Here is an 18,018-nt window from a genome sequence, read left to right on the forward strand (position 1 = left end):
AACTTTGTACTGTCTGATGCTGGACTGGGTTGTAAAACTGGAAATGTCACACAGCTTCTGTAGGAAGTGTTTCATTCTGCAGAGTCCGCTGCCTTATGGTGCACTAAGAAACAATCCCATACATTGCCTTGCAGACTTACCCATGTCGAATGATACCCAGTTTAACTATGGCAAAATCCTACTGGTTGGCAAATCTTTTCAGAGCAGATGTTAAATGCATTAAATTTCTGAAAACTTCTGAAGACTACAGAGAATTATTAAAACAAAACTTGTACCTAATCCTTTGTATGTCCAGAAAAAACATATGAACAAGACAGAACTGGCTAGAAATTTTTCCATGTTTCACAAGTAAAGTCATGTACCTTCATAGCATTACTCAATGGATAACTGTCCAGTCTGTCTAGCTAAAATAGACCATTAAGTCACATTAACGAGGTAACTAAGGATTGATGTTATTGTTATCTTAGCTGTGACACTGGTGCTTTTATTCCACAAATGTTAGCTGCCCACTCTGTTTATAATACATGTTGAAGTGAAGCTAATTTCTGCTTTCATTAGTGACGTTAATATACTGCAATGGTAGCATGGTGCTGTAGCTTGGTGTATCTATGTAGTCCCTTGGGATTCTCTGAAATGTTGGCTTGTGGATGCTGTACACCCAAGAAGCTCTGAAGAAAGCAAAAGAACAAATGGATAGATAAAGGAAATCCAACGAGAATGATAGAAATGAATGTAGACAATCAGATGTACATGTGAGGGAAGGTTCGGCGATGTGTTTCAGATCAACACAGGCAGATCTTGAAAGTAAACTAAGGATAAGAACCCAGAGCCAGAAAGAGACAGCTTTGTGGTGCTAAAGGAGGAGGCACGATGTCTTAAAGCAATGTTAATAAAGTTGTCCATAATTTCATAGCTGGCCCATTTTAATCAGGACAAACTGACATTAAACACAGCTGAGGAAAGAGCAGTGGTGTGCCCAATTATCAGATTGGCACAATCAATTAAATCATTGGTGCTATTTGCCGCCCTCCTTACCAAAACCCAGACATGAATTCTACCCTTTCACCACATTAGGGATTGGGAATCAAGGCAATTTACAATCCTCCTGAAACACAGAGAAGGAACCAAACACGTGCTCAACAAACACTCACGCACACACCTCAACTCCAAATGAGGCAAAGTGTGGAAGAAGCTGAGTCCTTACAATAAGAACACAAATACAATCCTCACTATCTGCAAATTATTTTAATGCTTTATAGGAATGAGACAACATAGAAATGATTTTATTAAAGCAGTGAGGGAAAGAATCTTGCATGTATTGTAAGGTGTATTACAGAATGCCACAGCAGTCCTCAGATTAAAAGACACGATTCTATTTCTTCCTTGAGTGGTTGATGTATCTTCACAAGACAATTAAGCTCATTACAAAACCTCTGACTTTTAGCCTCATGCAGTGTAGTCAATATGCCATCAGAATGATCTAAGGATCATTTGCAGACCTGAATATAAAGACTTCTGCTCTACTCTGGTCAGCTTCTTTGAATAAATGTACTTCAGAAGACCTCACTTCTATGCTAAAGCTTAGAAAAATAAAAGGTTTGTGATGGTGGTTTCAGAATGGGGTACCAGTTAAAAAGATGGTAAGAGGAGAGTGATTGCTTTTGGCTGAAATAAGCATTAGAGCAGTGAAAGGAAAAATAATTGAATTTAATTTTTATATTCATTTACAAGATGTGGGCGCCGCTGGCCAGGCCATCGCTAATTACCCTTGAGAAGGTGATGGTGAGCTGCCTTCTTGAACCACTGCAGTCCATGTGGTGTAGGTACACCCAGTGCTGTTAGGGAGGGAGTTCCAGGATTTTGATTCAGCGACAGTGAAGGAACAGTGATATATTTCCAAGTCAGGATGGTGAGTGGCTCGGAGGGGCACTTCTAGGTGGTGGAGTTCCCATCTATCTGCTGCCCTTGTCTTTCTACATGGTATTGGTCGTGAGTTTGGAAGGTGCTGCCTAAGGAACTTTGGTGAGCTTCTGCAGTGCACCCTGTAGATGGTACACACTGCTGCTACTGTGCAGGCTGTTTTTTGACTAGTTTGTGAGATGGCTGTCCCAATTTTGGCACAAGCCTCCAGAGGTTAGGATGACTTTGCAGGGGTGACAGCGCTGGGTTTACTGTTGTCGTTTCCTGTCTCTAGGTCGATGCCGAGTGGTCCATCCAGTTTCACACCTTCTTATTGACTTATTAGTGGTTTGATACCATTGAGTGGCTTACTAGGACATTTTAGAGTTGACCACATTACTGTGGATCTGGAGTCACATGTGGACCAGACCAGGTTAAGACAATCAGCAGATTTCCTTACTTAAAGGACATTAGTGAACCAGATGGGTTTTTATGACAATCGTTGATGGCTTCATGATCATCATTAGATCTTTAATCCCAATTTTTTTCATTGAATTCAAATTCCACCATCTGCAGTGATGATTATCCCTCCCAAGACTCTCAATCCCCTTGCCCATAATGTCCCTAATGCCCTAAGTGTGCTATTCTGCTATATTGTTTCAAATATTTACCATACTTTGAATAAACAAATTATTTTAAATTTTGCTGGTCTTTAATTTACATTTCTGAACATTGATCCTGGTTTAGCTTACATTGAAAGAATAGGGCTTCTCTCTCTCTCTCTCTGGGTACCATGCCCTGAGAGGGTGTTGGCGATCATGGACCTCCACATTAATCTTGCTGTAGAGGCGTGGATCATCTCTGCTGGTGGTACATTCTCTGTGCTCTTTAGTACCTGATATATAACTGATTGAATTCTCCCTTAGTTATCATTGGCCCAGAATGGAGCACTTATAAGCTTCTCTATTCTTTCTTTGCAGCTCAGCCGTTTACAATAACATACGACCTCCCTCCTCTTCTTGAAATGGAGCATTCAAGTTGATAGACTTTGCATTGCTACAATTATTACTGCTCTATAATCAGCCAACACACATTCACTCTCTCGTTGCCATCATAGCCGGAGTGGAGCCATTGCCATTGTTTTGCTTCTTCTCTGGCTTTCTCGTCAGGCAACATTTCAGTGTTGTGCACCCATCCTATTTTTCTTCTCCTGTTTCTGTTTTTACCTTCAATTCTTGCCAGGAAATGGCTGTCAGGTCTTCATTTCCAATGCCTGTACTTGGCTAACTTTCCCTCTCTAACTGTACTTAGCAACCCTTTTGATTCCTGAATTTCTACTTTTGATCTACCTCACCTGTTTGCCTTTCTGCCCGCCCAGCTGATTCTGAGCATCCTCCACCATCCCCACCTTTCAGAAGTTACTTCCCATCCAGAAGAAACGCTTGGCCAACAACCTCCCCCATTAGCTTGACCTAGTGAAGTGTTTTATGAAATGTCCAGGCACAATTTGAGCTAGTCTTATTAGTAGGGCTCGGATTCAGTCATATATGGAATATGACTATTGTGGGTTGAATGGTTCTGGTTCTACTTACCATTAGTAATGGCAACCTCATATTCTTTCCTGAAACTATTTCATTGTTATATTTCCTGAATTTATCACTGTTGTTGCCTTTACCAAGCCTGAATTTACTGCTTCTTATTCTGATACACTTCACCCTTGATGCTTAGGATGAATGTGAATCGAAAATGAGCCAATTAGGCTGCACTAAGACCAAGTTGGTTTCCTATTTTCCCCCCTCCAGTTTTTGACCCCTCCTGAAAAGTGTTAAGCCCTTTCTGGGGTATGGGTCCATGAGTACCAGATATCTGGCAGTACTGTGACCAAATGGTAATCATTATGTGAGCTTTGGTAGTCCACATGATTCAGATGTGGTGGTGGTTGGGGGGTGGAGGAGGGGGTGTGGCGGTGTAGGTATCACAGTGCAGATCTATATCCAATGTCTTACACATGCATGTTCCAGCAGAGGTCACTGGCACAGGAACTCTCACCAATTTCCAATTCCCTGATCCACTGGCATTGACGCAACAATTCAGATAATTGAGAGTTTCCCACTGGCATGTCTGATACAGAAATGAACTAAAAATGAAATTATGGATAATACAATTGAATTGAATCCTTCTTGGCACCAAGGCCTTTATTGCAACATACAGCAAAAAATTGGTGTTAATTAGCTGTTCAATGTGCTGACATCTCTCTGAAGACATTACTTATCCTGCGAAGGCTTGCAGGTAAAGAGGAAAGTGGATAATTAGGGTGGGGCTAAGATTCACTAAGGTGGAGATTCACTATAGCTGGAAGTGACTTCAGCAAGTACACAGAGTAATTGCTTTTCAGCTTTAGTCTGATTGGGGAATAACTTACTGACTCCCCAAAGCCTGTCCACCATCTACAAGGTACAAGTCTGGAGTGTGATGGAATGCACCCCACTTGCCTGGGTGAGTGCAGCTCCAACACTCAAGAAGCTTGATACCATCCAGGACAAAGCAGCCACTTGATTGGCACCCCATCCATCATCTTAAGCGTTTACTCCCTCCGCTATTGACACCATCTAAGATGCACTGCAGCAACTAGCCAAATGTTCTTGACAACACCTTTCAAACCTGTGACCACCCACCATCTGGAAGGACAAGGGCAGCAGACACATAGGAACACCACCGCCTACAAGTTCCCCTCTAAGACACTCACCATCCTGCCGTTTTCCTTCACTGTCAAGGGATTAAAATCCTAGAGCTCCCTTCCTAACGACACTGTGGGTGTTCCTACAACACATGGACTGCAGCGTTTTCAAGAAGGTGGCTCACCAAGGCACCGGCAACCACTGCTGGCCTAACCAGCGACACCCACATCCCATGGAAAAATAATATTTAAAAATTAGACCTTTATTTCCGTCAATGCTTCACTTCATCAACAACCAGTTAGATCCAGAATGGAGAAAGTCAGTCTGCACAGTGGTATTTAGAAGTGAACAACAAAGCCCTGGATGGAGTGTGCTTGTGTGAACATTCAGTGAAGATTACATTGCATTAATAATTTTCCATACATGCAAGAAAAGGCTGAAAATCTGAAATGAAAACAAAATTGCTGGAAATCCGCAGCAGCCTCATAAGACGGGTTAGTATAAGGGGGGATGGTCTACTGGTAGCAATAAATGCAAGTTGTTGAAGGTTTTATGCTCATTAGTTCATTATTTCTCTTTATATATTGGCAGATCTGCCATGTAATTCCAGCATTTTCTGTCTTTATTTCTGTTGGATGTGCTGCTTTGTAAAGGTTTCGCAAAAATGAGCTGGAGCACGTTGAATGTCTGCTCGCTTTATAAACTTAAGAACAGGTGATTTACATAAACTAAGATCCCTGTAAAATAAGAAACATTATTAAAATTAATATGAAGCAACTCAGAAAATGCAGTATCTAATATCTCCAACCATGATAAACTGATATTCCATTTTCTGTAGCCAGTTGAGAAATACAATATAAAATTTCCAGAGGCTGACTTTGGTGTAATGTTTCACCAAGGTGGCAAAATTTTTCAGTTAGGACGATCAGCATCACAGAACGTAGCATGCGAATACAATTCTGGAGTCTTCTTGCTGAAGATGTTTGCATATAATAATATTTTTAAAAATCAGGAGTGACATCACTTGCAAGAACCTGAAAACTTGTGGAGATGGGTTTATTTCAAAGAGCAACAGGCATCAAGATAGGTCCCTTTTTAAAACCAGACAGTGATTCGCTTTTGCAATGACTGATGATTTACACAGCTCTGCAAAAATCAAAAACCATCAACATGAAGGAAATAAAAGCAAACTACTGTGGATATGGGAAATCAAATAAAAAAAAACCCACTAGAGCTATACCTTGAGTGCCCTACCATCCATTCTTAATTAGCACATTCGTTTAGATAATATCACCAACTTTAATTTTAACACCTATGTGTTCTATTGTACTATTGTTGTTGACATCTTTTGATGATCTGCTTCTATCACTGCTTGTTTGTCCCTACAACCACACCCCCGCCCCCCCCTCCACCTCTTTGTCTCTCTATCTCTCCGGCCCCCACACACACACCTTAAACCAGTTTATATTTCAACTCTTTCTTGGACTCGAACGCAAGTTCTGTCGAAGGGTCATGAGGACTCGAAACGTCAACTCTTTTCTTCTCCGCCGATGCTGCCAGACCTGCTGAGTTTTTCCAGGTAATTCTGTTTTTGTTTCAGAAAATGCAGTATCTAATATCTCCAACCATGATAAACTGATATTCCATTTTCTGTAGCCAGTTGAGAAATACAATATAAAATTTCCAGAGGCTGACTTTGGTGTAATGTTTCACCAAGGTGGCAAAATTTTTCAGTTAGGACGATCAGCATCACAGAACGTAGCATGCGAATACAATTCTGGAGTCTTCTTGCTGAAGATGTTTGCATATAATAATATTTTTAAAAATCAGGAGTGACATCACTTGCAAGAACCTGAAAACTTGTGGAGATGGGTTTATTTCAAAGAGCAACAGGCATCAAGATAGGTCCCTTTTTAAAACCAGCCAGTGATTCGCTTTTGCAATGACTGATGATTTACACAGCTCTGCAAAAATCAAAAACCATCAACATGAAGGAAATAAAAGCAAACTACTGTGGATATGGGAAATCAAATAAAAACAGAAAATGCTGGAAAAACTCAACAGTTCAGCAAAACTTCTGATGAAGAGTCATATGGACTGGAAACGTTAACTTTGTTTCCCTATCCACAGACCTGCTGAGTGTTTCCAGCATTTTCTGTTTTTATTTGACATGAAGGAAGTGTCAGGAGTGCCAGAGATGTTTAGAAAGAGTGACGTGGTTTTCAAAACAGTGGAACGATGTTGCTCCCCTCTGCAAAACCATATACTGGAGCATTCATAAATTAAAAGTGAAATACTGCAGATGCTGGGAATCTGGAATAACAACGGAAAGTGCTGGAAATACTCAGCAAGTCAGGAAGCATCTATGGAGAGAGAAACAGTTAACTTTCCGAGTCCAATATGACTCTTCTTGAAATAACAACGGAAAATGCTGGAAAAACTCAGCAGGCCTGACAGCATCTGGGGGGGGGGGGGAGAGAGAGAGATTTAATGTTTCAAGTCTGTGTGACCTTTCTTCAGAGCTAAAGATAAGTAGAAATGTGATGAAATTTATACTGTTTAAGGGTGGGTGGGTGGGGGTGGAGCAGGTGAAGCTGGATAGAAGGCCAGCAATAGGTGGAGGCTAAGGAGAGATTGACAAAGATGTCATGGACAAAAAGTCAAAGGGAGTATTCATGGTAGTGGTAAGGGCTAAAGGAGGGGCTGATAGTGGTATAAAGGTAAGAAAGCAGAATGTGATAACAAAACCCTGTGAAAGAACAACATGGAACAAGTAATAGATGGTCCTTTTGTGGGTGGGTTGGGGGCAGTGGTTGAGGAAAAAGGGATAAACTCTTCCTCTTTTCTTGAGAAACGTTAACTCTGCCCTGGCGACCTCCCACCGCAGAGGGGCAGTGCGAAGTGGCGACCTCCCACATTAAGGGCAGCGTGTGAGCTGGCGACCTCCCACCGCCGAGGGGCAGTGTGAACTGGCTCCTGAGATGGCGTCATCGCGCGCTGACGTCACAGAGGGGGGTTGGGGGCGGGGCGTCGCCGAGCACGGGGAGGGAGTGTAAGTTCAGGCGAGAACAAGTGGTGAAAGGCGGGGGGAGAGAGAGAGAGAAGGAGGTTAACAGGAGCTGGCGCCCGGCTTTCCAGCCTCCGGAGTCAAAGACGTTTAAAGCCCATCTCCGGGTAAGAGACGGAGGGAACTCAGCGCCGCGGCTTCTCATTAAAGTAACAGGCCCGGAGGGTGTGTGGGGGGGATGGAGGGGGGATGGGGCAGGGGAGGGGGAGGGGGGATAGGGGCAGGGGAGGAGGGATAGGGGCAGGGGAGGGGGGAGGGGGGATAGGGGCAGGGGAGGGGGGAGGGGGGATAGGGGCAGGGGAGGGGGGAGGGGGGATAGGGGCAGGGGAGGGGGGAGGGGGGATAGGGGATAGGGGCAGGGGAGGGGGGATAGGGGCAGGAGAGGGGGAGGGGGGAGGGGGGATAGGGGCAGGGGAGGGGGGAGGGGGAGGGGGGATAGGGGCAGGGGAGGGGGGAGGGGGAGGGGGGATAGGGGATAGGGGCAGGGGAGGGGGGGGAGGGGGGATAGGGGGAGGGGGAGGGGGGATAGGGGCAGGGGAGGGGGGATAGGGGCAGGGGAGGGGGGATAGGGGCAGGGGAGGGGGGAGGGGGAGAGGGGATAGGGGCAGGGGAGGGGGGAGGGGGAGGGGGGATAGGGGCAGGGGAGGAGGGAGAGGGGATAGGGGCAGGGGAGGGGGGAGGGGGAGGGGGGATAGGGGCAGGGGAGGGGGGAGGGGGAGGGGGGATAGGGGCAGGGGAGGGGGGAGAGGGGATAGGGGCAGGGGAGGGGGGAGGGGGAGGGGGGATAGGGGCAGGGGAGGGGGGAGAGGGGATAGGGGCAGGGGAGGGGGGAGGGGGAGGGGGGATAGGGGCAGGGGAGGGGGGAGGGGGAGGGGGGATAGGGGCAGGGGAGGGGGGAGGGGGAGGGGGGATAGGGGCAGGGGAGGGGGGAGGGGGAGGGGGGGATAGGGGCAGGGGAGGGGGCAGGGGAGGGGGGAGGGGGGATAGGGGCAGGGGAGGGGGGAGAGGGGATAGGGGCAGGGGAGGGGGGAGGGGGAGGGGGGATAGGGGCAGGGGAGGGGGAGGGGGGATAGGGGCAGGGGAGGGGGGAGGGAGGGGGAGGGGGGATAGGGGCAGGGGAGGGGGGAGGGAGGGGGAGGGGGGATAGGGGCAGGGGAGGGGGGAGGGAGGGGGAGGGGGGATAGGGGCAGGGGAGGGGGGAGGGAGGGGGAGAGGGGATAGGGGCAGGGGAGGGGGGAGAGGGGATAGGGGCAGGGGAGGGGGGAGGGAGGGGGAGGGGGGGATAGGGGCAGGGGAGGGGGATAGGGGCAGGGGAGGGGGATAGGGGCAGGGGCAGGGGGATAGGGGCAGGGGCAGGGGGATAGGGGGATAGGGGCAGGGGCGGGGGATAGGGAGAGGGGCGGGGGGGTAGGGAGAGGGGAGGGGGGGTAGGGAGAGGGGAGGGGGGGTGGGGAGAGGGGAGGGGGGGTGGGGAGAGGGGCGAGGAGGGGGGCTGGTGGAGAGGGGCAGGGGAGGGGGGCAACAAGGTGGAGGGGGCAACGGGGTGAATTAGGGTGGGGGAGGGGGCAACAGGGTGAATGGGGCAGGGGAGGGAGCAACAGGGTGAATGGGGCAGGGGAGGGAGCAACAGGGTGAATGGGGCAGGGGAGGGAGCAACAGGGTGAATAGGGGCGGGAGAGGGAGCAACAGGGTGAATAGGGGCGGGAGAGGGGGCAACAGGGTGAATAGGGGCGGGAGAGGGGGCAACAGGGTGAATAGGGGCGGGAGAGGGGGCAACAGGGTGAATAGGGGCGGGAGAGGGGGCAACAGGGTGAATAGGGGCGGGAGAGGGGGCAACAGGGTGAATAGGGGCGGGAGAGGGGGCAACAGGGTGAATAGGGGCGGGAGAGGGGGCAACAGGGTGAATAGGGGCGGGAGAGGGGGCAACAGGGTGAATAGGGGCGGGAGAGGGGGCAACAGGGTGAATAGGGGCGGGAGAGGGGGGCAACAGGGTGAATAGGGGCGGGAGAGGGGGCAACAGGGTGAATAGGGGCGGGAGAGGGGGCAACAGGGTGAATAGGGGCGGGAGAGGGGGCAACAGGGTGAATAGGGGCGGGAGAGGGGGGCAACAGGGTGAATAGGGGCGGGAGAGGGGGGCAACAGGGTGAATAGGGGCGGGAGAGGGGGCAACAGGGTGAATAGGGGCGGGAGAGGGGGCAACAGGGTGAATAGGGGCGGGAGAGGGGGCAACAGGGTGAATAGGGGCAGGAGAGGGGGCAACGGCAAATAGAGGCAGGGGAGGGGGAATGGCGAAAAAGGGCAAGGGGAGGGGACAGAGTAAATGGGGCAGGGGAGGGGGGAATGGGGACAATGGGAGGGGAATGGGGACAATGGGAGGGGAATGGGGGTAGAATGGTGGGGAGGGCAATGGGGGTAGAATGGGGGGGGAGGGCAATGGGGGTAGAATGGGGGGGAGGGCAATGGGGGTAGAATGGTGGGGAGGGCAATGGGGGTAGAATGGGGGGGGAGGGCAATGGGGGTAGAATGGGGGGGAGGGCAATGGGGGTAGAATGGGGGGAGGGCAATGGGGGTAGAATGGGGGGGAGGGCAATGGGGGTAGAATGGGGGGAGGGCAATGGGGGTAGAATGGGGGGAGGGCAATGGGGGTAGAATGGGGGGAGGGCAATGGGGGGAGGGCAATGGGGGTAGAATGGGGGGAGGGCAATGGGGATGGAATGGGGGGAAGGCAATGGGGATGGAATGGGGGGAGGGCAATGGGGTTGGGATGGGGGAGGGCAATGGGGTTGGGATGGGGGAGGTGAATGGGGTTGGGATGGGGGGGAGGGGAATGGGGATGGGATAGGGATGGGGAGGGGAATGGGGATGGGATAGGGATGGGGAGGGGAATGGGGATGGGATAGGGATGGGGAGGGGAATGGGGATGGGATAGGGATGGGGAGGGGAATGGGGATGGGATAGGGATGGGGAGGGGAATGGGGAGGGGAATGGGGATGGGATAGGGATGGGGAGGGGAATGGGGATGGGATAGGGATGGGGAGGGGAATGGGGATGGGATAGGGATGGGGAATGGGGATGGGATAGGGATGGGGATGGGATAGGGATGGGGAGGGGAATGGGGATGGGATAGGGATGGGGAGGGGAATGGGGATGGGATAGGGATGGGGAGGGGAATGGGGATGGGATAGGGATGGGGAGGGGAATGGGGATGGGGAGGGGAATGGGGATGGGATAGGGATGGGATAGGGATGGGATAGGGATGGGGAGGGGAATGGGGATGGGATAGGGATGGGGAGGGGAATGGGGATGGGATAGGGATGGGGAGGGGAATGGGGATGGGATAGGGATGGGGAGGGGAATGGGGATGGGATAGGGATGGGGAGGGGAATGGGGATGGGATAGGGATGGGGAGGGGAATGGGGATGGGATAGGGATGGGGAGGGGAATGGGGATGGGATAGGGATGGGGAGGGGAATGGGGATGGGATAGGGATGGGGAGGGGAATGGGGATGGGATGGGGAGGGGAATGGGGATGGGATAGGGATGGGGAGGGGAATGGGGATGGGATAGGGATGGGGAGGGGAATGGGGATGGGATGGGGAGGGGAATGGGGATGGGATAGGGATGGGGAGGGGAATGGGGATGGGATAGGGATGGGGAGGGGAATGGGGATGGGATGGGGAGGGGAATGGGGATGGGATAGGGATGGGGAGGGGAATGGGGATGGGATAGGGATGGGGAGGGGAATGGGGAGGGGAAGGGGGATGGGATGGGGAGGGGAATGGGGATGGGATAGGGATGGGGAGGGGAATGGGGATGGGATAGGGATGGGGAGGGGAATGGGGATAGGGATGGGGAGGGGAATGGGGATGGGATAGGGATGGGGAGGGGAATGGGGATGGAATGGGGATGGGATAGGGATGGGGAGGGGAATGGGGGTGGGGAGGGGAATGGGGATGGGGTGAGGAGGTGAATGGGGGTGGGGTGGGGGTGGGGTGGGGAGGGGAATGGGAATAGAATGGGGGTGGGGAGGGGAGGGGAATGGGGATAGAATGGGGGAGGGGACTTGGAAAGGGTGAGTAGAGTGGGGAGACTGGAACTGGATCCTTGCAAGCTCACAACAGAGCTTTAACTAGAGAATGATCCTGGTTCAGGGAGAAGGTGCTCAGTTGTTAATGGGGAGGTGAGAAGAAGCAACCCTGGCCGAGGAGAAATGAAATTGATGGTCAGAATAGCTTCGTTCTTTTCTCTTTTTAAAAAAAATGTCAGTGGCCAGCCAGCTTTGCAGAAAGTATATTAACAATGTGAGGGATAGTCATACTGGAAAAACCATGAGATTATGTATAGTTTATAACTTGCATTACGTTTGATAATATAGATAGCAACTTTATTGCTTTTCTTTTGAAATTATTTTTTGCGTGAAAGGGTGTTGCAAATTGTTTATCCCATTCAGGCCGTTCACTGCTTTGTTGCCACTGGAATTCCTCACTCGGGAAACTGGATTGCAGATAAATGGTGAATTTTGGTTCCATCCCAAAGTAACGCCTTGCTGCCAGCAAAAACGAAAAGCATTGGGTTCTCAGTTGAGTGAATGAAAATGAAATGTTGCTTATGCTTGCCAAGTATTAGTTAAGCCTCTATGTCCTGTTAAAGGGGAGGTGGCTCATATCTGCTGGTTGATTTGTTGAGAAATACTGTGGACAAGGAAAATATTGAGTGTTCTTGATGCTGAATTTTGAGAAATTGAATACTGTGGAAGAGAGGGACATTTATTATAGAATCATACAATGATACAGCACTGGAAGGGGCCATTCAGCCCCTCATACCTGTGTCAGCTGTTTGAAAGAGCTGCCCAATTAGTCCCACTTCCCTGTTCTTTTCTGAGTGTCACAATTTTTTGCTTTTGAAAATTTGTCCCTTTTCGAAAGTCATTATTGAATCTGCTTCCACCACCTTTTCAGACAGTGCATTCCAGATCATCATAGCTCACTGTGTATTTTTTTCCCCCTCTGGCTGTTCTATCAATTCAAAGCAGAATATTTTCAAGCAGTCATATGGACTCTGAACTGTAGTTGTTTGCAGTTCTGAGATTGGCTTTTCATACCTTGCACTAGGGTTTCTGAGGTTTCTATCTGGGTGACAGTTCTGGTTTGGTTTGGAATGTTGTGGTGAGGTTTGATGAGTTATAGGGTTGCTGAACTGAACTCACAACTGAATCAATAGCGTTCTGTAGAGTAAACTTTTACAAATTTAGAATACTGCCCCTACAACTTGAGAGGTTGAGAGAGAACCTCAGGATCACAGAATCTTTCTCATAAATATTTTGACTAGAGAACTGACAATGTATATTTTCTTCCCCCCACCCCCCCACCACCACTTCCAAAGGTGCTGATTCACAATGGGCAATGTTTCCACTCGTTCTGTCTGACCTTGCATTCATGCGTCTTTCTTAATGTGTGACCAGATAGTGTTGACAATAGATTTGATTATGAAAACATTGTGGCTAAACTAGATTCTTTCTGTCCAAGTTCACTTTGCAACAAGGCCCACAGGCTAGAGATCAGGGATTAGGACCTTAACAGGTTGTCCTATGCCTGAGAGATTGCAGTACTCCAACTGCTGTAAAGCCTCAGCGCAGACCCTGAATTTAACCTGCCAGAAATTTCACTTATATGGATGTTGGGTCAGGGCAGGCTTAAGTTTGACTGTGATGCCTAAATGGTTGAATCGTCTGTTAACATAGGGACTATCTAGTCTCAATAATAAAGAATGACTTGTGGAGGATGTCAGTCAGCTACTGACAACTATAGAACTATATTTGACTTAGTCTGTTATCCGTTGACATTGGTGTAATTGTCTCCCCTGACCTCAATTAGCACTCTCAAATCTCCTCTATTTTTAAATCTGCTTCTGAGAAGCTAGCTGTCTCTTTGCTCAACCTCCACTCTTTATTCAGTAACGTCCAGTGAACTGTGCAAATGTCAAATCCTGCTTTCTGCGGGTTCTTATAGTACCTTTCTTGCACTCCTGAGTAGGGTATGTTAAAAATAATTCTTGTGATGAGCAATGCCTCTGTCTCTTACTTAGAACCTTTCTGTTGCAGTCTTGCTGACCCTGGTATGGTCCATTGTACTCTGATGTATCTGCCTTTGTTTCACTTTGTTTCACCTCTCACACGCAAATTTGTTATTTCTCAAGAACATAAAATGTACCCTCCTTCCCTTTTTACTCTCTCCAACTTAGAGGCCGGCCTGCACCATGGTCATTGGCACTTGCGTTTATTTGTTTTAAATCAAGGTTGACTTGAGAGTCGGGGCCACAAGCTTTCGGGTGACGGTGAGATTTTGCCTGAGCATTTTAGGTGCTCCGGTTTGGGGTCAGGGAAAGCAGCGTAAAGAGCCTAATTTATTTAGCCTGCATATGGAAATATCCCAAAGTCCTTTACAAGGAAAGAGGTGAAACTGAGGAAGAAGTAAGGGAATGGTATGGCCAAAAAGAAAGATTTCCCTCTTCAATAATCCCGCCATGAAAAAGGATCAGACATGCCTTGGCTGCTTGCTTTCATTGAGTAACTTGCTGATTGGCCCTATTCAGACTCTCATATGGTGAATTATGTATAGCACCAGAGCGTACCAAAACATGTGAAACCATGCTCCAGAAGAACATCTGCCTTAAGGAAAGGAGGCAAACAGGGTACTGGGAGAAGAGAAGGCGAGACTTTGTAGGCCCCATCTGCTCTTCAGGTCCTTAGCTTTTCTAGTTTTCTCTTTCCTGCCCGGAAAAGTCTGCTTTTGTTGCTTTTTCATCTGGCCTAACTTGGCATTGGGGCCATGTCCAAACACCACTGTTGTGTATTGTAAACTTACAACACTGGCTGAAAACGCTGAAGTGGACTGTCATTAAAAAAGAGACTGGGTGTTGGTTTGTAGTGAGAGTTTTGGGAAAAAAGCATGCTCTAAAGTTTGATTAACTTAGAATTTTACTGATGTACTTTTCTGTGAACTTGTCTGTTTGCTTACATTTCAGTGCCAAATCTATGTATCAAGGAAGCCATGCAGTGTGCAGTATTATACCCGAGCAATATCCTGCTTGGGTATATTTTTTTCGGCTGTATGTTCCTTTTTTTTTTAAAGAGGGTGGTGCTTTGGTCAGAGTTTTTGTGTTATCGTGCACCTAGTAAAAGAGTGTTGTGCAAGGTAAAGTTGAAAAGACTAGGAGAGCTACTGAGATCAATCAAGAAGTGATGTATGCTAGGATTTTCAAAACCTCTGCATTTTATGAAGGAGGAGAGATTGAAAGAAGAGTTCCACGGTTTTGAGAAGCTGGGAATTTTTTTCAGCAAGTATGTCAGCAGAACTTTTTTTCCCTGAGGCTGGATTGTGCTTGTGTGGGCACTTTCTCACTGATAATAAGATTGCACACTCAGCACATTTGCTATTAGTCTGGTCAGAATGTCTCATTTACTCCCAGCGATATGCTTCCATTTGCTTTGAATCAGTAAAACACTGGCACAAAGGCTAGCAAGGGAATTGGGGGGGTGGGGGGATGGGGGTTTGAGGTGGGCTGAAATAGTCTGAAAGTGAATGTATTGACAGTGCTGGGATTTAGAATCTGTGGTGCATAACTATACTATGTCTGACCCTGATGACTCACCACTGAGCCTGTCTGTCTTTGAACACTGTTCTAGTTGCTGAACTCGTTTTGAATGCTTTTGTGCCGACATGAAGCTTCACAGTGATTGGAGCCATGTGTGCCTCTTCACGTTGACACTAGAATTCTACCAATACTGTCCTAGCCCGGGCATTGAATTTTGAAAAGGGGGCACTGCCAGGGAATTTATGGTTGTTGACGCGTTGAAGGGTTTGTCCTTCAGGTCAGTCGCTGCCATTCATTAGTCTCTTAGTTCGGTACTGAAAGTTATTTGTGGGGGGAATGCTGTTTCAGTGTGTTCTGAAATTCCTTGTCACCCTTTTATTGCAGTTGTTAAAGTAGAAAGTCCGTGCTAAAGAATTTTTGGCAGTGCTTATACATTGTCTTATTGTCATCAATGAAGACACTCTCTTGTGGGTCTAAGTCATCTGTCCGCCACAGGGTACTCTCATTCGAGGGCCTACTGAAAGGCTGACAATGCAGCCCTCGTATCAATGCCTAGTAAGTCTGGGCTTTCAGGAGAGGTATGCAGTTACAATACAAGGCTGTCACAAATTATCTTGTAAAAGAATGAGCACATTACAGTTGTACAGTTTTTGTTTACTTTACCTAGATACTTTAAATATCACCCTGCAGTTTATAGTTTCATTAATGTTGTAAATTGGAGCTCATGGGCCCAGAATAAATTGCACGATGTGATACAGCATCAGCATTCTTGAGTCATAAGTTGAATCATTAAAGCCTAGTCATTCTAAGGTGGCTTTGAGACTTCAGTTATAACACCTTCCTCACGTGTGGTGTAAGCTCGGTGTTCCACTGTTCCTTTCCTGGGTCCTGTTTTTAGTCAGCGAAGCGAGGGACCATCCATCATGCTTCACTTTTTCACAGAAATAATCTTTGCTTTCTCTCTTCAGAAATTCTCTCTGATTCTTTGGAAATGGAGCAATTAGGTTGGGCACCAAAGCACTGTTCAAAGTATCATCAACTTTATTCCGTCCTCTGCCATTTTCTTCCTCTACTTTTCCTGAAATATATTGAATCCTTGTGGGGGATAGTTCCACTGGAGTCAGTTACGCTTCAGCATGTTGCCACGTGACCATCTGTGAGCCTGAATGTGGGCATTGAGGAGTCATCATAGCACAGAGCATCAGGGCCAAGCTTGATCCACAAAGGCAGACAAATCCAACCCAGCCAATAACTGTCCCATCAGTCTACTCTCAATCATCAGCAGAGTGACAGAAAGGGTCATCAACAATGTTAACAAGCAGCACTCGCACAGCAATAACCTGCTCATTGACACAGTTTGGGTTCTGCCAGGGCCACTCAGTTCTTGACCTCATTACAGCCTTGGCCCAAAAATGGGCAGAAGAGCTGAACTCCAGAGGTGAAGTGAGAGTAACTGTCCTTGACATCCAAGGCAGCATTTGACAGAGTGTGGCATCAAGGAGCCCTAGCAAAACTGGAGTCAATGGGAACCAGGGAAAGCTCTCTGCTGTTTGGAGTCATACCTGACACAAAGGAAGATGGTTGTGGTTGTTGGAGGTCAATGATCTCAGTCTCAGGAGTTCCTCAGGGTAGTTAGTGTCCTAGGCTCAACCATCTTCAGCTGCTTCATCAATGACCTTCCTTCCATCATAATATCAGAGATGGGGATGTTTGCTGACGATTGCACAATGTTCGGTACTTTTTGCAACTCCTCAGATGCTGAAGCAGTCCATGCCCATATGCAGCAGGACCTGGACAACATTCAGGCTTGGGCTGATAAATGGTAAGTAATATTTGCGTCTCTCAAATGCCTGGCAATGACCATTTCCAACAAGTGAGAATCTAACTATCCCCCCTTGACATTCAATGGCATTAGCATCACTGAATGCCCCATTACTAGCATCCTGAGGGTTACTTTTGACCACAAACCAAACTGGACCAGCCAGAAAATACTGTGGATACTTCCTGGATTGGTGGTTGAGGCAGAAACCCTCAACTCATTCAAAAGGTACCTGGATCTGCCGCTGAAGTGCTGTAATGTAACCTGCAAAGCCACAGACCTGGTGCTAGAAGGTGGGACTAGAATGGACAGCTAGTTTTTCAGCTGGTGCAGATATGATGGGCTGAATGGGCTCTTTCTGTGCTGTAACTTTTCTATGGTTCCAAGAGCAGGTCAGAGGCTGGGAATCCTGCAGAGAGTAACTCTCCACCTGACTCACCAAAGCCTGCCCACTGTCTACAAGACACAAGTCAGGAGTGTGATGGAATTCTCCCCACTTGCCTGGATGAGTGCAGCTCCCACAAGACGCAAGAAGCTCGACAACATCCAGGACAAGGCAGCCCATGTGATTGGCACCCCATCCATCACATGCCTCCCCCCTTCCCTTCACACCACTGATGCACAGCAGCAGTATGTACCACCTACAAGATGCAGCAACTTACCAAGGCTCCTTTGATAGCACCTTCCAAACCTGTGACCACTACTACCTAAAAGGGCAAGGGCAGCAGACACATGGGAACACCACCACCAGAAGTTCCCCTCCAAGCCACACCACCCTGACTTGGAAATATATCACCGGTCCTTCACTGTCGTGGGGTCAAAATCCTGGAACCCCCTTCCAGACAGCACTGTGGGTGTACCTACACCACATGGACTGCTGTGGTTCAAGAGGATGGTTCACCACCACCACCTCAAGGGCAGTTAGAAATGGGCAATAAATGCTGGCCTAGCCAGTGATGTCC

At 48.4% G+C, this 18,018-nt stretch overlaps 1 protein-coding gene across 5 annotated transcripts in view; it reads left to right on the forward strand.

Moving 5' to 3' along the window:
- Window positions 1-7,619: 7,619 nt before the first annotated feature.
- Window positions 7,620-18,018, forward strand: part of LOC121269090 (ORM1-like protein 3) — a 50,949-nt gene continuing 40,550 nt past the window's right edge. For 2 of the 5 annotated variants that reach the window (XM_041173538.1, XM_041173542.1), the window contains exons 1-2: window positions 7,624-7,751; window positions 12,095-12,156. In XM_041173538.1, coding sequence (XP_041029472.1) covers window positions 12,154-12,156 — 3 coding nt within the window. In that variant the 5' untranslated portion in view covers window positions 7,624-7,751; window positions 12,095-12,153. Of the gene's footprint in view, window positions 7,752-12,094; window positions 12,157-12,180; window positions 12,224-18,018 lie in introns of those variants that run through there. The other 3 variants (XM_041173544.1, XM_041173543.1, XM_041173539.1) reach the window with 3 other exon arrangements.

This window comes from Carcharodon carcharias, chromosome 23 (assembly GCF_017639515.1).
Source record: "Carcharodon carcharias isolate sCarCar2 chromosome 23, sCarCar2.pri, whole genome shotgun sequence".
NCBI classification, from domain to species: domain Eukaryota; kingdom Metazoa; phylum Chordata; class Chondrichthyes; order Lamniformes; family Lamnidae; genus Carcharodon; species Carcharodon carcharias.